The sequence below is a fragment of the Onychostoma macrolepis genome, chromosome 10 (genome assembly GCF_012432095.1).
Source record: "Onychostoma macrolepis isolate SWU-2019 chromosome 10, ASM1243209v1, whole genome shotgun sequence".
NCBI classification, from domain to species: domain Eukaryota; kingdom Metazoa; phylum Chordata; class Actinopteri; order Cypriniformes; family Cyprinidae; genus Onychostoma; species Onychostoma macrolepis.
The window spans coordinates 18,426,529-18,450,817 of record NC_081164.1 but is presented as its reverse complement, the minus strand read 5'-3'; the positions used below and the strand labels follow the sequence as shown (position 1 = coordinate 18,450,817).

The following is a 24,289-nucleotide window of genomic DNA, read 5'->3' as shown; positions in this document are numbered from 1 at the left end:
AATATTGACTTAACTAAATCAATTATTCAGCATTTGGAAATATTAGGTAATTTGACTTCACCACTTGTGAACAACATTGTACAAACAGAGTTTGGTAGGTTTGGACATTGTAGCATTAATTTCTTCCAATATTGACATTTCTTTACTACATTATTTTTCTTCATTTTAAAAACAAAATGAACAGTCTCTTAACAACATCAAGAGCATCACAAAACATTATCACAATTTGCAGAGAGAATGATGAACACAATAATCCACTATGATAAAACCTTTAAATGATTTGGTGCAACTTTTTTGTGCAAAAATACATCTGTTAATCGTTTTCTGATCTCTTTAGTCCTGGTGCAATAAACAGTGGGATTTATTAAGGGAGGAATTAGAGAAGCAATAATCAATATTGCATTTCTCTCTGTTAAAGTTAGAATAACTCCTATTTGAGTTAGTATGTCAGAGACCAGCTTTGGTAAATAATAACTGAGCAGGACAATGAGGTGACTCAAGCAAGTGTTGATCATTTGCTTTTTGCTTGAGTTGTTGGAGAGTTTAGTTACACTATACGCCAGGACACCATAGGTACACAGAATAAAGGGAAACTGTCCACACAGCAACCACAGATTAATTATTGTAGGTAAGAAGAAATATGGTTCAGGATTAACACAAGCAGCTCTGATCATAGAAGGATAGTCACAGAACACATATTTGATGACAGGTTGACACTATGGAACACTGTCTACTATTGATATCATAACACCCATTATAGCAAAACCAATGAGCCAAGTCAGTGAAATAAGCAGAAATGTTCATGAATTTGTTACAATGCTGTGGTATCTTAAAGGAAGTCTAATTGCAATAAGTCGGTCTATTGCCATTAATGTCAGATCCAGGCATTCTGTAATACCACCAAGATGATAGAAGTATGTCCTTGAAATACAAGAGTAGTATGAAACATTTTTAATCTCAGCCAGCAGCACTAAGATCATGGTTGTGCTGCAGGTAGAGGAGAACGTTATGTCAACAACAGCTAGATTACAGATTAATATGTACATTGGTTTGTGTAAATGTCTGTTAGTCGAGATGATACACAGTTCTTCTGTTTGCACAGAAGGATGCAAACAGCGTCTGTAACGGCCAGGTGATAAAAACTGTGAAACTTGAAGTATAGTTTTAAGAGAAATATAAAAAGAGTTTGTCATTTTAAATCCTTAATATGAATCATATGCAAATCATTTTCTAGTGTTATTTTTCCTTAGGAATTCCTTTTTAGATCCTTAAAAAAATATTAGAATTTATCATGCAGGTGCTTCTAAAATGTCGCTCTCATCAGTTTCAACAAATGTGTGTGTGATATTCTGCCTTTTATTTTATTTTTAACCATGTGACACATACAGTGTGTCATAGTTTCCTAGCAGCAGTGATTAATCAATTTAAATATGCAAATATATTGCTTTAGCAATGGTTTTAATGTTTGGTCTCAAACACAAAAATGTTTTACTTTTTTTTTTTAGAAATTTAAAATGCTAATATCATTGTATTTTGTAAAAGGACAGAGGGGAAAACATAGTATAATCATTCTGGAAAAACATTCAGGCAAGGGCCAACCAAGAAGTCAACGGTTGTAGCAGAATCACACAAAATGCATCTCTAGATGCTAAATAATTATTTTATTATACAGTCTCATTGTCACACAACAGAAGGAGGCAGACAGGCAAGTATAAGACACAGTCTTTATTGAGCAGAGGCACGGAATGGAGTAGGAAATGACTAGAGGATCCAAGGCAGACTTAGCTGATGGTAATGGGAAAGTCTCTCCTTTGAAGAGGAGTGGACACGATGCAGATGAAGGGTGGATGATAGATCCTGGATGACAGAAGCTGGGCAGAGTTCCAAGGCAATGGTAAGTATCAGGTAAGGAGTCTGTAGAGTACGTATAGACGAGACCAGACAAGGGTTTGCAGGAGAGGTGGTTCTTTATAGTGACTGTGTTGATGAGGTGCAGGTGCCTTGAATCAGAACTCTGGGGAAAGTGACCGAGTGGGTGGAGCATGTTGATCTGGTGACGATGGGTGGCAATTAGTCTGTGATGGTTGTGACTCTGTGACACTCATGTAATAATACGTTGACCTTTCTTTTATGATGACAGACATCTTAAAAGAAATAGTATTTCATGCTATGCAGTCAACCTGGAAATACTGTACGGTGCATCAAAGCTTCCTAGCAGCTGTGATTAAATCAATTTAAACATACAAATATGTTTTGTTTAGCACTGGCAATTTACTTTTTGGTCTCAAACACCGAAAACAAAATGTTAAAATGGAATATTTTTAGAAAATTAAAATACTAATATCATCATGTTTTGTAAAAGCTGTTGGAAAAACAATATAATCATACTGGTAAAACATTCAGGCAAGGGCCAACAAAGAGGTCAATGGTTGTAGCAGATCACACAGAATGCATCTCTAGTAAGCATGCAACAATACCATTTTTTTTCAGAACCGATCCGATCCTGTAGAATTTCTGTACTTCTGTTTGTTGACCTGATCATCACTCTTTTGTGTTAATCTCAATCTACTAAATATAGACAACTTAATTTGAATGAAAAATAACAAATGAAAAATATATAATCATAATCTATGACAAAAATACTATTATAAACTAGGTTAGTGGATAATTCAGCAGCAAAAGATACTCTAGAAAAATCATGGGTGCACAATAATTTCATAAAGTGTAGAACTAATTCTGGTAAAATATTACACATTGCTCTTTGTATTGTTGAAAAACACATTCATGAAAAACAAGTAAATATATTATATATAAATATTTACTATAAAATAAAAATACATTTATTTTAAATGTATAGCACATGAAGGCAGCAACATGTGATAGATTGGACAGGGCAGCACAAAGTGCTTATGCGCAACAGGTCTAGCTTTCCACCAGGGACATTTGTCTCCAGCTGCCTAGACATAAGCCGAGTCCACGCTTCATAGGTCCATTCACCATCAGGTGGCAGATAAATGATGATGTCGCATACAAACTCAACTTACCATCCTGGACTCCTAATGATACAAAGGCAACACCATCCTGGACTCCTAGTGACAAGGCGGCCATCTGGAATACCTTGTCATTTGGAGGGGACACGGCTCGGAGGAGAGATCGTGGGCTGCCGAGATGACTGATCATCACTAGCATAAAGCCACCTTCCCATCACTACTTCAATGTCTGGTCTTGTTGTTTCATCACACATCAACTTACCTAACTACCTACCTGTTACACTTACCTGTTTGACAATCCCATGTTTCTTCAGTCATCTGCTCAGCTATATGAATCCTCCATAGACCTGCAAAATAAAGACATTGTTACCGCTCAGCTAAGTCTCAACTCCAGTCATTGAACTTTCATCTTACCTGTGGTCATTGCCTCTCCTCTTCTAAAGCCTCTCAGTAAAGCTCGGTGTTGTGGATATTTACCTGTGTTGTCTTCTTCCGTGTGCTGACAGCATCTAGTGTGAAGCACTGCCTCTGGTGGTTAGGAAGGACAAAATGGAGTGAGAGTTACTTATGTAACTGAAGTTCTATCACTTCTGGATGACTGCCAGAGCTTTCTGTTACTTGTCATTTCTGAGTTATCGTGGTCAAAAGGGACTTAATTTTTATTAGACTTGACCTGTACTTTTGCAATGAGAGATAACATCCAGTGTGAAGCAATGCTTTCAGAACTCAGAACCACAGTTACATATGCAACTCTCATTCTAAGGTGCAATTATTTTTCAGGGAAACATGGCTAAAGTAGTTCAAGACAGGAACTTATTGTTGTCAGCGTTGCCCCACAACATTATCAATAAACTAGTTTCACAGCTACATGACATTTCTCAGTAGCAGTGGCGGCGCTAGGGCGGGGCTTGACGGGGCTGTAGCCCCATCAGAAACTTGCTTAGCCCCGGCACAGCCCCCCCAAGGATTTCCTAATGGTTTTCCTGTTTTTTTTAAAACTCCCGGTGTCACTTTTATTAACATTGAAAAATAAACATTTAAAAAAGTGCCTATATGTGGCCAATAAACAATTGACATTGTGGGGGAGGGGTCAATTAGGCGCGCTTAAGTGCATATTAGCATTCATTTTAAGTTTATTATCGACAGCTATCACGATGGAGCGCTATTAATATCAAGTAAAAGAATATCTCAGATGAGAACAATAACACAAGATGACAGTCTCAGTCTGAAGTTCAGGATGGAGAGGAAGAACTGCTGTCTGTCGTCACACACCTTGTTTTGGTGGACTGTGTTAAAAGCATACAGTCCGCTGCTGAATTCTTTGAATCTGTGCAGATGCTTTATAACTTTTTTTTTTGAGCTCTGTTCCTCATGAACTTTTCAGAAAAAAACAACTGGAAATCGAACCTTCGCAAGCTCCAGTCGAACTAAAGAGGTGGGCCTGTCAGTATTCAGCCCTGTCGGCAATTAAAAAAATGCTTCCTGTGATTCAAGCAACCCTTATTGACATAATCAGTCAGTCAAACGCTCATTGACAGCCAATTCACGCTGCAGCTTACTTTATTTGAAGATGTGTTTCGAGTTACAAAATTTTTTCTACAGTCTCCAGAGCTGGACCTTGCATCTACCACAGACCTTGTACAGTATGTCATCGTGACACTCTCAGAAAAGCAAAGCGAGTCAGCATGGAACGAAATATGGACCAGAGCACAGGCCCGGTGTACAAAGGCTGGCATTTCTACCCAGCTACGGTCTGACAAGAGACAGACACAGCACCCGCACCACCTGCATGATTTTGTAATTGATGCCCATACAGGAGACCGTCCACCATCCAAAACTGCCGATGAAATGCACACTTTTTTTGTCACCTATGGCTCAGCACTATGGGATCACAAATGAAAACTTATCTGCTGAACTACACCAAGTGTGACAGCTTCTAGACAGAAAACAAGAACAGGGGGTGATTGCAAGCACCGCACTGGAATTTCTTTCCTTACTCAGGCCGTACAAGAACGCCTTCATCGATTTCTACAGACTTCTTTGTATCTCCGTTACACTTCCTGTCACCTCATCATTGTGTGAGCGCAGCTTTTCTTGCTTAAAGCGCGTGAAAAACTACCTGAGAAGTACCAGCGGAGATGATCGAAACAGTAACTTGGCAATGTTAGCGATCAACTCCTCAAGAACAAAGGCCCTTAATGTGCAGGACATCATTGACTCGTTTGCCGTTAATCACAAATAGTTTTTTGAATTGTCAGCACTTTATTTTAATATGCTTCTGGTGAGTAGCTATACTCTTAAAAATGAATTTACAATGTTTTCCTGCCAGTTGGCATTGAGAGTGAATGACACTGGATGGTCCAAAAATAATGACTAACTAGATGTGTAAAAAAATAAATAAATAAAAAATTAAAAAAATACCCACTTTCTCTTTTCTATGTCCGTTCATAAATTGTATTAATTTTAAGTGTCATATTTGGCAGTAGGCATTAGAAGTTATATTACTATAACAGTGGCATATACGAGAAGTTTAATACCACAGAAAAAAAAAATGCTTTTTTCGAAGCTGCTGTATATAAAAAAACCCCCGCAAGGTGGCTGAATTTGCATGCTATTTACATAGCCGAATCTTAGACATTCATTAATTTCTCTCAACTTAATTAGTTTTTTTTAGCACCCCCTCTGAACTGTTAAATCCCCCCTTGGCACCCCCAACAAAAAAATCCTGGAGCCGCCACTGCTCAGTAGTGACATTTCTCAGTACTGTCACTGTTTTTGAAGCAGTTAAACTTATAGTTTCGCTATTAGTTAACGTAACAGTTATTAGTAACACTGTTGAGAGAAGCACATACTCAGGTAATCCACACACCCTTCAATCACACAGCTATAATTAATCTCTTGCCTGCTCTTTCTGATAACTGCATTAGATTGCATTATTAACGGCATTAGCAATGGCGCAAGCCTCTGTAACTAGCTCTAAAATAACGTTTTGGAATTAGCAATGGAGGCTTGAGATGCTTAAAAAATGATTTAAGTTCAGTGTCTTGAGGTGTGATAATATTTAGTATAAGTGGAGTAATTGACTCCGGGCCATACAGTTATTAGAAAAATATGGGATAGGCTAGGGTATGTTGACTGCCATTATCTGCCGTATGAAAATGATGCCTTTGTTTGTGTTGTGGCTGCATTACCATCTTGGGTGTGCATTATTTTTCTAATAATTCAATACATATATGCCTTACATATAGGCCTACTGTATACAGCGGGTAAAATAAGTATTGAACACATCAACATTTTTCTCAGTAAATATATTTCTGAAAGTGCTGTTGACTTGAAATTGTCACCAGATGTCGGTAACAACCCAAGTAATCCATATATACAACGAAAACAAAACAAATAAGTTCAGAAATTAAGTTATGTGTAATCAAATGGAATGACACAGGGAAAAAGCATTGAACACATGAAGAAAGGCAGGTGCAAAAAGGCATGGAAAGCCAAGACACCAGCTAAAATCTATTAGTAATTAGAAAGAAATCCTGCCCCTAGTGAGTGGAAATTAATATTAGCTTGTTCAGTCCCAACACCTACAGTACCAGGATGATGAAGATGAAACAAGGGTGGACATTTCAGCAAGATAGTGATCCAAAACACAGCCAATCAAAGTCTCAATTGGTTTCAGAAAAAGAAAATGAAGTTGCTAGAATGGCTCAGCCAATCACCTGACTTGAATCCAATAGAAAAAAAAAGAACTAAAGATCAGAGTTCATAGAAGAGGCCCACAGAACCTTCAATATTTGAAGACTCTGTGGAAGAATGGGCCAAAATCACACCTGAGCAATGCATGCGACTAGTTTCTCCATACAGGAGGCTTCTTGAAGCTGTCATTACCAACAAAGGCTTTTGCACAAAGTATTAAATAAATTTCAGTAGTTCAATACTTTTCCCCTGTGTCATTCCATTTTATTACTCAACTTAATTTCTGAATTTATTTGTTTTGTTTTATTTGTATGTATGGATTACTTTGGTTGTTACCGACATCTGGTAAAAATTTCATGCCAACAGCACTTTTAGAAACATATTTACTGGGAAAAATGGTGACGTGTTCAATACTTATTTTAGCCGCGGTATATCTACCTTTATTTTGCAAAGCTTAAGTAAGCAATTTTTGTTAAATGTGCGAGACTCCTGATTCATTAGTCACTATACACTATTAAAAATAAATGTGCTTCACGATGCCATGGAAGAACCTTTTTCTCTAAATGGTTCCATAAAGAACCTTTAACATCTGAAGAACCTTTCTAAGAAAGAGATGGTTTGTGGAACCAAAAATGGTTCTTCTATGGCATCGCTGTGAAGAACCTTTTAAAGCACCTTTATTTTTAAGAGTGTACGTAGGTAAATAACCAGAAAAGTAACAACACACAGTAAACAGTAAAACTACCGTATTGACCCGAATATAAGACGACCCTGATTATTAGACGACCCCCCTTTTTCCAGATGTACCTTTTGGAAAAAGGCTTTTAGAAAACCAAATCTTGTTTTGTTTTTTTCTCTCTCTGTAAAACACATTTTTTCTTAAATTATTTTCATATTGCATATTTTAATATATGCCTATTTTAATTTTTGTTTTGAAAGTATGGTAAATACTGGTAACATGTACCAACAATGACATTGAAAAATGTACACTTTTTGATATACCATAAAAATAACAGGTAGCCCATCTGAATTATATAACATTCAGGCTATCCATCTCATAGTAGCCTACCAAAATTTTATTAACAGTAGAAGTGAAATCTTATTGTAGTCTTCAAATCTGGGTACTGTTATGTTTTAAAATCACTTACAGAGGAAGTTTGGTCCCATCAGGCTAACATGACAGTCACGACTAGTGCCGCTGTAAGCTTTTCTTTTTCTTTTGTTTTCACTCACGATCTTTACAACACACATTACATTACATATTTCATGGCACACTCGTTTTAAGCGTGTTTGGCGCCACCTATTGTTGCGGGTGTATTATTGACATGTCAGAGTCTAGACCCTGAATATAAGACGACCGTGTTTTTTCAGATGTATTTCCAAGAAAAAAACATCGTCTTATATTCGGGTCAATACGGTATTTGCACTATAAAACAATGTTTATGATTATGATAATAAAATATGATATCAAAATACTAGTTTTTGTACAGGTAAAATAACCAGTTACTGATGCAGTATTATGGTTGGAGCTGAGGGACAGCAGACTTAATTTTATGTTTATTATGATTATTAATATTATTCATGCTTCACATATACAGCATTGTTCAAGCTTCACATACAAAGATTAAATACACAATAAATCTACAAACAGCACTGTTTAATACGTAGGCTGTTTTCCAATGAATGGAAATTCTTTTTGTTCAGCATTTCAAATTTCTGCCAATACTGTCATTTTAAAAATAAGCAGAGCTCCAAATATTTTCCCTATTTTCTTTTACTTAATTTGAAAACAAACAATTCAACATTAGCATGTCTATGCATTTGGGTTATTGTTTCTAACATGAGCAAAAGCACTGAAAAACACATTATCAAAACAATCAACACAATCAAAATTACGATGATACAGCCATTGAAATTGACTTCAGATTATTTGGTACTATTTTTTTGCACAAAAATACATCTGCTAATCGTGTCCTGATCTCTTTAGTTCTGGTGCAGTAAACAGCAGGGTTTATTAAGGGAGAAACTAGAGAGGCTACAATCAAAATTGCATTTCGCTCTGTCAAATTTAGCACAACTCCTATTCGAGTTAGTAAAACAGAGACAAGCTTTGGGGCATAATAACTAAACAAGACAATGAGGTGACTGGAGCAGGTGCTGATCATTTGCTTTTTGCTTGAGTTGTTGGAGAGTTTAGTCACACTGTAAGCCAGGACAGCATAGGTACACAGAATAAAAGGAAACTGTCCACACAGTAGCCAAAGACTTATCACGACAGGTATTAAAAAATATGGTTCAGGATTAACACAACCAGCTCTGATCATGGAAGCATATTCACAAAACACATATCTGATGACAGGTTGACAATATGGAACACTGTCTACTACTGATATCACATAACCTATAACAGCAAAACCAGCGAGCCAGGTCAGAGAAATGAGCAGAAAGGTTCGTGAATTTGTTACAATGCTGTGGTATCTCAAAGGAAGCCTGATTGCAATAAGTCGGTCTATTGCCATTAATGTCAGAGCCATGCACTCTGTGAAATCACCAAGATGATAGAAGTATGTCCTTGAGATACACGAATAGTATGAAACAGTTTTAATCTCAGCCAGAAGCACTGAGATCATGGTTGTGCTGCAGGTAGAGGAGAACATTATGTCAATAACAGCTAGATTACAGATTAATATGTACATTGGTTTGTGTAAATGTCTGTTAGTCGAGATGATACACAGATTGATGCCGTTCCCGAGCAATATGAGCATGTAGGTTATTAAGATGAGGAATCCGAGGAGCTTTTGGTTCTGCAGGTGATCAAATCCAGTGATTATAAAGCCGTCTACATTTTTCACAGTGAAATTTTCATTTGCCATTTTCAAACAGCCTCTTCCTTATATACAACTATTTTAAAATACAGTTAGTACAGATGTTAATATGAAGTCAATTAGAGCCTCAATGTACTCATATACGCATAGAAAAAAATCTCCTATGAAGGAAAATGGCAGAAAGAAGCAGACAGCGTCTGTAACTGCAAGGTGATGAAAACTCTGAAAGTTGAAATATAGTTTTATCAGAAATAAAAAAAGGGTTTCATGCTTTGTCCATCATATAATTTGTCCTTTTTTTCTTTTCTTCCTTAATTCCAGTCAGAATACTTTAAAAAGCATGAACTCTCTGAGATGTTCCTCCCATCCAGATAAACATATGACTGAAATCCTGCCATTTATATTTTACTATGTGACATACATCATGGTTTCCTAGCAGCCATGATTGAGTAAACTTAGGACTTCATCAACATAGAAAGTCTCTCAAGTATAATATATGGTTAAACAAAAACAAACATCTCACAGAAAAATATCTGACAATGTTACAATGCATTAACCTATTATTTAATTAGACATGATTGGGAGATAGGGGTAGTTTGTCACATAAGGATAAAGGGGCTATAACTCTCTTGTCTCATTCTCTGTGTAAAACACTTTTCTTTAGTGTAATGCATCATCTTAACCTCTTCAAAAATCAAATTAGGTATGTTAAATAATTGTTAAATTTTAACCAATTTGTAATATTGGACCTGAAACCATTAGATTCTAGTCAATGAGATTGCTAATTAAAGAGACTTCACTGTAAACCATAATGTATAGACCAGCTTATTAATATACACAAGGGCCTTCTTAATGTTCAGTTAATAGCTGAGCCAATAATGTTCCCTGTAGTGTTTGAGATCCCATTACACAAATGTTTTAATAGAATCAGTAACTGCTGGGAATGGGGGTCAGCAGATGGTATTTTATGTTGATTTGCTTTATTAATATTATTCATACACAGCAGAAATACACATTGCATCTACAAATATTATCTGTTTCACCTTTCATTAAAAATGTATACTAATCCTATGATTAAAAAAAACAAATATGAGTATTCTTTGTTTTAAAAACAAAATGTCTGCTTTGGCATTGTCTCTAACATGAGCAAGAGCATCATAAAACACACACAGTAAAAACATCACAATCTAAGATTTAATATCATAAATCTATCATGTTCAATCTATTGAACCTGGCTTTTAACGATTAGGTACAATTTTTTGCCTAATGCAGAAATACCAGCGAGTCAGGTTAGAAAAATAAGCAAAAATGTTCGTGAATTTGTTACAATGCTGTGGTACCTCATTGGAATCCTGATCACAATAAAGTCGATTGCTTTTGCCTTTAATAAGGCAAGGCCCAGTGTACAAAGGCTGGCATTTCTACCCAGCTGCGGTCTGACAAGAGACAGACACAGCACCCGCACCACCTGCATGATTTTGTAATTGATGCCCATACAGGAGACCGTCCACCTTCCAAAACTGCCGATGAAATGCACACTTTTTTTTATCAAGTTATTGACCATCTTATCAGTGAAATGAATCGGCGCTTTTCTCCAGAGTCATGTGATGTGTTGAAAGGTGTTTCTGCTTTAAACCCAACGCAGAATTAATTCCTTGACAAGGACTGTTTGTCATCTATGGCTCAGCACTATGGGATCACAAATGAAAACTTATCTGCTGAACTACACCAAGTGTGATGGCTTCTAGACAGAAAACAAGAACAGGGGGTGACTGCAAGCACCACACTGGAATTTCTTTCCTTACTCAGGCCGTACAAGAACGCCTTCATCGATTTCTACAGACTTCTTTGTATCTCCGTTACACTTCCTGTCACCTCATCATCGTGTGAGCGCAGCTTTTCTTGCTTAAAGCGCATGAAAAACTACCTGAGAAGTACCAGCGGAGATGATCGAAACAGTAACTTGTTAGCGATCAACTCCTCAAGAACAAAGGCCCTTAATGTGCAGGACATCATTGACTCGTTTGCCGTTAATCACAACAATAGACGAATTGTCCTGTTGTAATATGCTTCTGGTGAGTAGCTACTCTTAAAAAATAGCTTATGTGGAAATATTGTCAGCACTTTATTGTAATATGCTTCTGTTGAGTAGCTTATGTGGAAATAGTTTTTTGAATTGTCAGCACTTTATTGTAATATGCTTCTGGTGAGTAGCTATTAAAAAATATCTTATGTGGAAATATTGTCAGCACTTTATTGTAATATGCTTCTGGTGAGTAGCTATACTCTTAAAAATTGCTATGTGGAAATAGTTTTATGAATTGTCGGCACTTTATATATTGTAAAAAATGGTTAGAATTTACAATGTTTTTCTGCCAGTTGGCATTGAGAGTGACTGACACTGGATGGTCCAAAAATAATGACTAACAGAGGGAGTTTTGGTTCCTTGCCACTGTCACCTCTGGCTTGCTCAGTTGGGGACACTTAATTTCTAGCGATTATCGCCGATTTGATTGCACAGATAATATTTAAACTAAACTGAGCTAGACAATGACATCTCTGAATTCAATAATGAAATGCCTTTAACTGAAAATTGAGTGTTTAATCTTATCATTATACATTACTGACACTCTATCCTCTAATTTGATACTGTTAAGTGCTTTGACACAATCTGTATTGTTAAAAGCACTATATAAATAAAGGTGACTTGACTTGACTAACTAGATGTGTAAAAAAAAAATAAAAAAAAATCCCTACTTTCTCTTTTCTATGTGCCTTCATAAATTGTATTAATATGTAAGTGTCATATTTGCCAGTAGACATTAGAAGTTATATTACTAATAACAGTGGCATATACGAGAAGTTTAATACCACAGAAAAAAAAAGCCTTTTTCGAAGCTGCTGTATATAAAAAAAAAAACCCGCAAGGTGGCTGAATTTGCATGCTATTTACATAGCTGAAGCTTAGGCGTTCATTAATTTCTCTCAACTTAATTAGTTTTTTTTAGCTCCCCCTCTGAACTGTTAAGTCCCACCTTAGCACCCCCAACAAAAAAATCCTGGAGCCGCCACTGCTCAGTAGTGACATTTCTCAGTACTGTCACTGTTCTTGAAGCAGTTAAACTTATAGTTTCGCTATTAGTTAACGTAACAGTTATTAGTAACACTGTTGAGAGAAGCACATACTCAGGTAATCCACACACCCTTCAATCACACAGCTATAATTAATCTCTTGCCTGCTCTCTCTGATAACTGCATTAGATTGCATTATTAACGGCATTAGCAATGGCGCAAGCCTCTGTAACTAGCTCTAAAATAACGTTTTGGAATTAGCAATGGAGGCTTGAGATGCTTAAAAAATGATTTAAGTTCAGTGTCTTGATAATATTAAGTGGAGTAATTGACTCCGGGCCATACAGTTATTAGAAAAATATGGAATAGGCTAGGGTATGTTGACTGCCATTATCTGCCGTATGAAAATGCTGCCTTTGTTTGTGTTGTGGCTGCATTACCATCTTGGGTGTGCATTATTTTTCTAATAATTCAATACAGGGACGATTCTAGGATTTTCATTTTAGGGGGGCTCAACCCCCAATGAGGGTATAATAATAAAAAATAAATAAATATTTACAAAAATATTGATTGAAAATTTGTACAAAAAAAAAATTGTAGAACCGTTCAACATAAATTCAATTCAAACAATAAAAAATATTTTTTTTAAATTAATACAAAACACACACACAATGTTTCAATCTCTGTCAATCACTCTGATATGCAATTAAAATGAGTGCACTGACTGAGTGCTGTCGGTCACTGTCTTAAATCATTTCTATACATAACTGTATGGTAGTTAATGCCACATGCACTGTAATATTGTGTGCTATATTGAAAGCTAAATTTTCAAATGAAAATAGCAATAACGTGATCGTTATATGCGTTCATATGTGTTAAGGCATTTCGCTGAAGGAAACAGCTGTGGTGTGATGAGTGGTGAATGCAGCGAAAACTTTACAGTAGATTGGAAACCGATTGCTCTCCCATGACTTTTGTAAACTGTATTTATGACAAAGAACTGCATAGATGTAGATATTATAACAATCTATCGATAAACACACACCTTGTCTTCTCCTCTGCGCCACCGCAGTCTGTGGATTGAAGAACGCGCAGAAAGATGGGGAGGAGCCGAAGTCTGCTGCTGTTTTCATTTGAAATTTAAAGGGAAAGAATCGCAAGATTTTTAGGGGGGCTGAGTAGAAATTTAGGGGTGCTAAAGCCCCCCTAAAAATGGCCTAGCGACGCCCATGATTCAATACATATATGCCTTACATATAGGCCTACTGTATACAGCGGGTAAAATAAGTATTGAACATATCAACATTTTTCTCTGTAAATATATTTCTAAAGGTGCTGTTGACTTGAAATTGTCACCAGATGTCGGTAACAACCCAAGTAATCCATATATACAAAGAAAACAAAACAAATAAGTTCAGAAATTAAGTTATGTGTAATCAAATGGAATGACACAGGGAAAAAGTATTGAACACATGAAGAAAGGGAGGTGCAAAAAGACATGGAAAGCCAAGACACCAGCTAAAATCTATTAGTAATTAGAAAGAAATCCTACCCCTAGTGAGTGGAAATTAATATTAGCTTGTTCAGTCCCAACACCTACAGTACCAGGGTGATGAAGATGAAACAAGGGTGGACATTTCAGCAAGACAGTGATCCAAAACACAGCCAATCAAAGTCTCAATTGGTTTCAGAAAAAGAAAATGAAGCTGCTAGAATGGCCCAGCCAATCACCTGACTTGAATCCAATAGAAAAAAAAGAACTAAAGATCAGAGTTCATAGAAGAGGCCCACAGAACCTTCAATATTTGAAGACTCTGTGGAAGAATGGGCCAAAATCACACCTGAGCAATGCATGCGACTAGTTTCTCCATACAGGAGGCTTCTTGAAGCTGTCATTACCAACAAAGGCTTTTGCACAAAGTATTAAATAAATTTCAGTAGTTCAATACTTTTCCCCTGTGTCATTCCATTTTATTACACAACTTAATTTCTGAACTTATTTGTTTTGTTTTATTTGTATGTATGGATTACTTTGGTTGTTACCGACATCTGGTAAACATTTCATGCCAACAGCACTTTTAGAAACATATTTACTGGGAAAAATGGTGACGTGTTCAATACTTATTTTACCCGCGGTATATCTACCTTTATTTTGCAAAGCTTAAGTAAGTAATTTTTGTTAAATGTGCGAGACTCCTGATTCATTAGTCACTATACACTATTAAAAATAAATGTGCTTCACGATGCCATGGAAGAACCTTTTTCTCTAAACGGTTCCATAAAGACCCTTTAACATCTGAAGAACCTTTCTGTTTCACAAAAGGTTCTTTGTGGTGAAAGAAGGTTCTTCAGATTATAAAAAGGTAAGAAAGAGATGGTTTATGGAACCAAAAATGGTTCTTCTATGGCATCGCTGTGAAGAACCTTTTAAAGCACCTTTATTTTTAAGAGTGTACGTAGGTAAATAACCAGAAAAGTAACAACACACAGTAAACAGTAAAACTATTTGCACTATAAAACAATGTTTATGATTATGATAATAAAATATGATAACAAAATACTAGTTTTTGTACAGGTAAAATAACCAGTTACTGATGCAGTATTATGGTTGGAGCTGAGGGACAGCAGACTTAATTTTATGTTTATTATGATTATTAATATTATTCATGCTTCACATATACAGCATTGTTCAAGCTTCACATTACAAAGATTAAATACACAATAAATCTACAAACAGCACTGTTTAATACGTAGGCTGTTTTCCAATGAATGGAAAATCTTTTTGTTCAGCATTTCAAATTTCTGCCAATACTGTCATTTTAAAAATAAGCAGAGCTCCAAATATTTTCCCTATTTTCTTTTACTTAATTTGAAAACAAACAATTCAACATTAGCATGTCTATGCGTTTGGCTTATAGTTTCTAACATGAGCAAAAGCACTGAAAAACACATTATCAAAACAATCAACACAATCAAAATTAAGATGATACAGCCATTGAAATTGACTTCAGATTATTTGGTACTATTTTTTTGCGCAAAAATACATCTGCTAATCGTGTCCTGATCTCTTTAGTTCTGGTGCAGTAAACAGCAGGGTTTATTAAGGGAGGAATTAGAGAGGCTACAATCAAAATTGCATTTCGCTCTGTCAAATTTAGCACAACTCCTATTCGAGTTAGTATTCCAGAGACCAGCTTGGGTGCATAAAAACTGAGCAGAACAATGAGGTGACTGGAGCAGGTGCTGATCATTTGCTTTTTGCTTGAGTTGTTGGAGAGTTTAGTCACACTGTAAGCCAGGACAGCATAGGTACACATAATAAAAGGAAACTGTCCACACATTGGCCAAAGACTTATCATAACAGGTATGAAAAAATATGGTTCAGGATTAACACAAGCAGCTCTGATCATGGAAGCATATTCACAAAACACATATCTGATGACAGGTTGACAATATGGAACACTGTCTACTACTGATATCACATAACCTATAACAGCAAAACCAGCGAGCCAGGTCAGAGAAATGAGCAGAAAGGTTCGTGAATTTGTTACAATGCTGTGGTATCTCAAAGGAAGCCTGATTGCAATAAGTCGGTCTATTGCCATTAATGTCAGAGCCATGCACTCTGTGAAATCACCAAGATGATAGAAGTATGTCCTTGAGATACACGAATAGTATGAAACAGTTTTAATCTCAGCCAGCAGCACTGAGATCATGGTTGTGCTGCAGGTAGAGGAGAACATTATGTCAACAACAGCTAGATTACAGATTAATATGTACATTGGCTTGTGTAAATGTCTGTTAGTCGAGATGATACACAGATTGATGCCGTTCCCGAGCAATATGAGCATGTAGGTTATTAAGATGAGGAATCCAAGGAGCTTTTGGTTCTGCAGGTGATCAAATCCAGTGATTATAAAGCCATCTACATTTTTCACAGTGAAATTTTCATTTGCCATTTTCAAACAGCCTCTTCCTTATATACAACTATTTTAAAATACAGTTAGTACAGATGTTAATATGAAGTCAATTAGAGCCTCAATGTACTCATATACGCATAGAAAAAAAGCTCCTATGAAGGAAAATGGCAGAAAGATGCAGACAGCGTCTGTAACTGCAAGGTGATGAAAACTCTGAAAGTTGAAATATAGTTTTATCAGAAATAAAAAAAGGGTTTCATGCATTTTTAAGAATTAAAAAAAATGTTATGTAATATAATTTGTCCTTTTTTTCTTTTCTTCTTAATTCCAGTCAGAATACTTTAAAAAGCATGAACTCTCTGAGATGTTCCTCCCATCCAGATAAACATATGACTGAAATCCTGCCATTTATATTTTACTATGTGACATACATCATGGTTTCCTAGCAGCCATGATTGAGTAAACTTAGGACTTCATCAACATAGAAAGTCTCTCAAGTATAATATATGGTTAAACAAAAACAAACATCTCACAGAAAAATATCTGACAATGTTACAATGCATTAATCTATTATTTAATTAGACATGATTGGGAGATAGGGGTAGTTTGTCACATAAGGATAAAGGGGCTATAAATCTCTTGTCTCATTCTCTGTGTAAAACACTTTTCTTTAGTGTAATGCATCATCTTAACCTCTTCAAAAATCAAATTAGGTATGTTAAATAATTGTTAAATTTTAACCAATTTGTAATATTGGACCTGAAACCATTAGATTCTAGTCAATGAGATTGCTAATTAAAGAGACTTCACTGTAAACCATAATGTATAGACCAGCTTATTAATATACACAAGGGCCTTCTTAATGTTCAGTTAATAGCTGAGCCGATAATGTTCCCTGTAGTGTTTGAGATCCCATTACACAAATGTTTTAATAGAATCAGTAACTGCTGGGAATGGGGGTCAACAGATGGTATTTTATGTTGATTTGCTTTATTAATATTATTCATACACAGCAGAAATACACATTGCATCTACAAATATTATCTGTTTCACCTTTCATTAAAAATGTATACTAATCCTATGATTAAAAAAAACAAATATGAGTATTCTTTGTTTTAAAAACAAAATGTCTGCTTTGGCATTGTCTCTAACATGAGCAAGAGCATCATAAAATACATGCAGTAAAAACATCACAATCTAAGATTTAATATCATAAATCTATCATGTTCAATCTATTGAACCTGTGTGGAAATTGCAATAATTCGCAAGTGACAACTTCTCACTTTGAGCACACGAATGCGTGTGTCATTTATTTAGCAGGTAAACACAGGAAGACCAATGGCGCTGAACCGCGTCCCACGTCATCACGCAATTTAAAGGGACCGCGATCCCTGTAGTCATGAATAAACACACTAAGAACAAAGTGCTGCGTTTATAATCAAAAGTGTGTAGAACTACGCTTAACAACAAAGGTGAATTATGTATGTCATAATGACCAGCTTATTAATATACACAAGGGCCTTCTTAATGTTCAGTTAATAGCTGAGCTGATAATGTTCCCTGTAGTGTTTGAGATCCCATTACACAAATGTTTTAATAGAATCAGTAACTGCTGGGAATGGGGGTCAGCAGATGGTTTTTTATGTTGATTTGCTTTATTAATATTATTCATACACAGCAGAAATACACATTGCATCTACAAATATTATCTGTTTCACCTTTCCTAAAAAAATTATACTAATCCTACGATTAAAAAAACCCAAATGAGTATTCTTTGTTTTAAAAACAAAATATCTGCTTTGACATTGTCTCTAACATGAGCAAGAGCATCATGAAACACATGCAGTAAAAACATCACAATCTAAGATTTAATATCATAAATCTATCATGTTCAATCTATTGAACCTGGCTTTTAATGATTAGGTACAATTTTTTGCCTAATGCAGAAAGACCAGCGAGTCAGGTTAGAAAAATAAGCAAAAATGTTTGTACCTCATTGGAATCCTGATCACAATAAAGTTGATTGCTTTTGCCTTTAATAACGTAAGATGCAGACAGTGGAATGAGGAAAAAATGCAAACTTGAAACATGTTTTTGAAATGTTGAAGTTCTTTTAACTTGAGTGCTATGCTTTTAGAACGCTGTAAGTGTGAGACGCTTTATATTTTCATACGCAAGATGCTGCAGAAGTTGCAAGCGCATTACGACAGACCAATCAGAGCTGGTCTGCCACAAGCATGTGTTCCCTGACTGGGAATCAAATAAAGCTTTATATCAGAATGGCTGTGATTACCTACGGCATTATGGCCTTGTGCCTGCAGCCGAATCACAGCTGTGTTGGCATAGAGCAATATCGCATGGCTACTTGTGTGATATTTCTCACATATAGCCCTATATGTCCTCCATATTTTGCAATGTGGAAGTAAGCTATTTTCATTGCATGTGCGAGACTTGTGATTCATTAGCCACAATAAGTAAATAACAAGAAGAATAACAACGAGCAGTAAACAGTACAACTATTTGCACTACAAACCAGTGAGTTTATGATTATGATAATAAAAGAATATGAGCAAAATACCATTGCAATAAAAAGCAGCATAACAGAATGTGTCACGGATCAGTCATCAGTCTGTGGAGGGTACTGTCACGGATCAGTCAGGCCCTACACTTCACCAATCACAGCGTTCCATGTCACCAGAATACTAATCATGTGCACCTGCACCCGAACACAGCCATCATCAACACAAGTACTTAAACCCTCACAGTAAACACTACCACCACCTAAACACTAAACTCAGTTACTATCATCCTCATATGCCTGGAAACAATCTCAAGATTGCCTACTCACCTCAGGATCTCCTGCTCACCTCTCACTTGCACCAACCTGTTCAATAAAATCACTTATATTTATCACTTACCCTTGTGTCCGGCCCTGACTGTAACAGAAGATCGGACCGTTTACCGACACGAACAGGATGAGCACTCCGGATCCGTTTCAAGAGCTGGTGGATTCTATAAAGACGGTTCTACTACAATCGCCCACACCAACGGCACTACCAGCTCCACCATCACCATCACAACCCTCTCACACCACTACTAGCACTCCTTCACCGATCGTATTCGCCAGTCCCATGGCCCGACCAGCGCCCTTCTCTGGCTCAATCCTCGCTTACGTCTCCATCTGAGTGCATATGATGACACGTTTGTTTTTGGAAAAATTCATCCAACTAGCCATCCGATGTTCCAACCGTATCCAATCCTGCTCCATTGATCCATACACAGCCATCGCCACTCCTCCTCCACGCCGACCAGAGACGAATGACCCTCCAGAACCAATGCAAACAGACTCTACACGTCTATCCTTACAAGAACGCCAAAGAAGAATCAACCAGGGATTATGCCTGTACTGTGGTGACAATGGTCATCGGATCCTGGAGTGTCCCCTTCGCCCTCGTCGAGCCTTGGTGAGTTCCGTACTTCCTCCATTCAATAAGCTCAAGCCTCTGTCCACCCGTGCTCTGCTTACTGCTCGCTCCTGTGTCCTTTCAGTTACCGTCCTTCTCGACTCTGGTTACGCGGGGAACTTCATCTCAGGGGACCTCCTCCAGCAGCTCCGACTCCCTACCTCGACCACGCCGAACGCATATGAGGTCCAATCCATAACTGGTACTCCTCTAACACGACGTTCCGTCCGCCTCTGTACTGGACCTGTACAACTACAAATTGGGCAACTACATCAAGAGGAGCTTCACTTGTTGGTTCTGGAGGGTTCGACTGTGGACATCATCTTAGGTCGCCCGTGGCTGGTGCAGCACGATCCCCATCTGTCCTGGAGGACGGGAGAGGTCCTAAAGTGGGGTGAGAATTGCTTCCCTCACTGCTTCCCCAACTTATCACAACCATCCCATCGCATACCTGTGCAGATACCTTTGGTCACACCTAGGAGTTGACTTCATCACAGACCTACCTGCATTGGATGGAAATACCTGTATCTTTGTCATCATTGATCGATTTTCCAAGTTTTGCCGACTCATTCCCCTCATTGGCCTTCCCACGGCACTCCAAACCGCCGAAGTTATTATTCAACCATGTATTCCGCTATTATGGCCTCCCGGAGGACATCGTATCAGACCGAGGACCCCAATTCATTTCTTGAGTCTGGAAGGCATTCTTCTCCCTCCTAGGTGTGACCGTAAGCCTCTCCTCCGGATACCACCCACAGTCAAACGGGCAGACCGAGCGCAAGATCCAGGAAGTGGGACGCTTCCTGAGAACCTTCTGCCATAGCCGCCAGAACTCTTGGAGCCAGTTTCTAGGCTGGGCCGAGTACGCCCAGAATTCGTTACGGCAAAACTCGACTGGACTCACTCCCTTCCAGTGCGTACTCTGTTTCCAGCCTCCCCTGTTTCCCTGGTCAGGTGAACCATTCGACGTCCCCGCCATCGACTACTGGTTCCGAGAGAGCGAGAGAGTCTGGGACGCAGCACACCATCAGCTCCAGCAGGCAGTGCGCAGACAGCGAATGACAGCCGACGTCCGAAGATCGACCAACCCCGATTACCAACCAGGGCAAAAGGTTTGGCTGTCAACCAGGGACATCAGACTGCACCTGCCTAGCAGGAAACTTAGTCCCAGATTCGTTGGCCCTTTCACCATCCTGGAACGCATAAACCCGGTCACCTATAAACTACAACTACCCCCACAATATAAGATTCACCCAACATTCCACGTATCATTACTCAAACCCTTCTCTCCTCCTGTCTCCACAGGGCCTGACCAAGATGAGGAACCCCCTCTCCCGCTCATTATGGATGAAGGAGCTGTCTATCGGGTCAAGGAGATTCTGGAGTCCCGGCGTCGTGGTGGAAAACTTGAGTACCTAGTGGACTGGGAGGGCTACGGCCCTGAAGAACGCTCTTGGGTACCCAGAGACGACATCTTGGATCCAACACTGCTCGAAGAGTTCCATTCAACACACCCCGATCGCCCAGCACCCCATGGCCGGGGCAGACCACCACGACGCCGAGGGCGGCCCTCAGGAGCGGGCTGTGGAGGGGGGGGGGGGATACTGTCACGGATCAGTCAGGCCCTACACTTCACCAATCACAGCGTTCCATGTCACCAGAATACTAATCACGCGCACCTGCACCCGATCACAGCCATCATCAACACAAGTACTTAAACCCTCACAGCAAACACTACCGCGTCCGATCTCGTTAATTGCAACGTGGACTCCTGCCTCAAGAACCAAACTCCTAGAGATATCCTTCTATTGCAAATACTTACCTTGTGTACCTTACCTGCTGTCTCTACCATCTTGTGTTATACTCTCCTTCCAGATCGTCCGTCGTCAGAGTGTGTTTGTCGTGGTGGATCCCCTCGTCTCGTCACCCCGACAACACTGTAAAGAAAACTCGGTTACTATCATCCTCATACGCCTGGAAACAATCTCAAGATTGCCTACTCACCTCAGAATCTCCTGCTCACCTCTCACTTGCACCAACCTGTTCAATAAAATCACTTATATTTATCACTTACCCTTGTGTCCGGCCCTGACTGTAACATAATGTTTTTGTACTGGTAATAATATAACTGGAAGCAAATGTCATCAGAAGCTTTGAACATTTAAATTCCAAAATAATTTCCATGTAGTTCTGTAGAATATATTGTAGCTTAGCAAGCTAAAAATTTTCAGTTGCTTTCCATAACTGACTGGGACAGAGCCACAATGCTTTCACCTTACACAAGGGTCCTCACTGATCACACAGCTGTCACCAGTCACACGCTCACCTAAGAGCTATTTCACACAATACATAAAACACACTCAGATCCTGATTTAGTTGCCGAGTATTGTCTAGCGTTTAGCACTCTCCTAGTGTTGGCTACTTGCCAAGCCTTTCCGTGTTTGTTTTGTGTTTAGTCTCCTGTATTGTTCTGCGTTTCACTCTCCTAGTGGTAGCTGCTTTGCGGAGTCATTCTAATTTCCAGTCTTCGTTCCAGTCTTAGTCTTAGTCTAGTTTATTCGTATTGCCTTGTTGTCTGTATCTTGGATTAACCCTTTGCCTGCTGTTTTGGACTCTGTTTGCACCTCGCCTGGATTATTGCTCACGTTATCGAATTAGCCCTCTTGTCAAGCCCTCTGGATATTGTTTGATTCTCGAAGACCACACCTGTTTACTTGAGTACTCATCTGTCTTGTCCTCAATATACCTGTTTACCACTGTTTGAACCATGCCTGTTATGACCATGTCTCAGTCTAATAAAGCCTTGCAAATGGATCCGCACGCCTCTCGTATTGTCAGCTCCATTACAGACGTGCTTTACATCTCAGTGCACAAATGTTTTAATAGAATCAGTAACTGATATTATTGTTGAGCCTGAGGGACAACAGACTTAATTTTATGTTTATTATGATTAATGTTATGTATGCTTAACATAAACAGTATGTAAGTAAGTAAGTTTCACATACAAAGATTAAATACACAATACATCTTCAAAGTTTTATTTCACAGGTAGGCTATTTGTCAATGCATAGAAAGTCTTTTTGTTTAACATTTCAAATGTCTGCCAATTCTGTCAATATAAAAACAAGCAGAGCTCCAACTATTTTCCCCATTTTCTTTTGCTTAATTTGAAAAAAAACACACACACACACACAAAAAAAAACATTTAAACATTAGCATGTCTATGCTTTGGCTTGTAGTTTCTAATATGAGCAGGAGCATCACAAACATGATCAAAACAAGCAACACCATCACAATCAGAATTAAGACAATAAAGCTATTGAAATTAACTTTAAATGATGTGGTACTATTTTCTTGCTCAAAAATACATGTGCTAATCGTTTCCTGATCTCTTTAGTTCTGGTGCAATAAACAGTGGGGTTTATTAAGGGAGGAATTAGAGAGGCTATAATCAAAATTGCATTTCGCTCTGTCAAATTTAGCACAACTCCTATTCGAGTTAGTAAAATAGAGACAAGCTTTGGCGCATAATAACTAAACAAGACAATGAGGTGACTGGAGCAGGTGCTGATCATTTGCTTTTTGCTTGAGTTGTTGGAGAGTTTAGTCACACTGTAAGCCAGGACAGCATAGGTACACAGAATAAAAGGAAACTGTCCACACAGTAGCCACAGACTTATCATTACAGGTATGAAAAAATATGGTTCAGGATCAACACAAGCAGCTCTGATGAGGGAAGGATGATCACAGAACACGTATCTGATGACAGGCTGACGACAGTATGGAACACTGTCTACCAATGATGCCATATAACTAACAAAAGCAAAACCAAAGAGCCAGGACAGAAAAATAAGCAGACATGTTCGTGAATTTGTTACAATGCTGTGGTATCTTAATGGAAGCATTATTGCAACAAGTCGGTCCATTGCCATTAATGTCAGAGCCATGCATATTGTGACATCCCCAAGATGATAGAAGTACATACTGGAGATACACGAATAGTATGAAATAGTTTTAATCTCAGCCAGCAAAACTGAGATCATGGTTGTGCTACAGCTAGAAGAGAACATTATGTCAATAACAGCTAGATTACAGATTAATATATACATTGGTTTGTGTAAATGTCTGTCAGTCAAGATAATACACAAATTTGTGCCGTTCCCAAGCAATATGAGCATGTAGGTTATTAAGATGAGGAATCCGAGGAGCTTTTGGTTCTGCAGGTGATCAAATCCAGTGATTATAAAGCTGTGTAAAGTGTAATTTTCATTCGCCATTTTCAATCAGCCACTTCACAATATACAAATATTCTAAAATACAGT

The 24,289-nt window shown here is 38.0% G+C and overlaps 3 protein-coding genes and 1 pseudogene across 3 annotated transcripts; all 4 read right to left on the bottom strand.

The window, feature by feature from the left end:
- Positions 1-257: 257 nt before the first annotated feature.
- On the bottom strand, positions 258-3,414 carry LOC131547924 (putative olfactory receptor 10D4; annotated as a pseudogene).
- A 5,164-nt stretch (positions 3,415-8,578) lies between these two features.
- LOC131548599 (olfactory receptor 6N1-like) lies at positions 8,579-9,559 on the bottom strand. Its single transcript, XM_058790040.1, has one exon. It carries the CDS (start codon positions 9,557-9,559, stop codon positions 8,579-8,581), a length of 981 nt encoding a protein of 326 aa, XP_058646023.1.
- A 6,002-nt stretch (positions 9,560-15,561) lies between these two features.
- On the bottom strand, positions 15,562-16,542 carry LOC131548541 (olfactory receptor 6N1-like). Its single transcript, XM_058789905.1, has one exon. The coding sequence runs from the start codon at positions 16,540-16,542 to the stop codon at positions 15,562-15,564; it is 981 nt and encodes a 326-aa protein (XP_058645888.1).
- Positions 16,543-23,269: 6,727 nt separating this feature from the next.
- LOC131548445 (olfactory receptor 10G4-like) lies at positions 23,270-24,244 on the bottom strand. The gene has a single exon (XM_058789710.1). It carries the CDS (start codon positions 24,242-24,244, stop codon positions 23,270-23,272), a length of 975 nt encoding a protein of 324 aa, XP_058645693.1.
- Between the last annotated feature and the right edge of the window lie 45 nt (positions 24,245-24,289).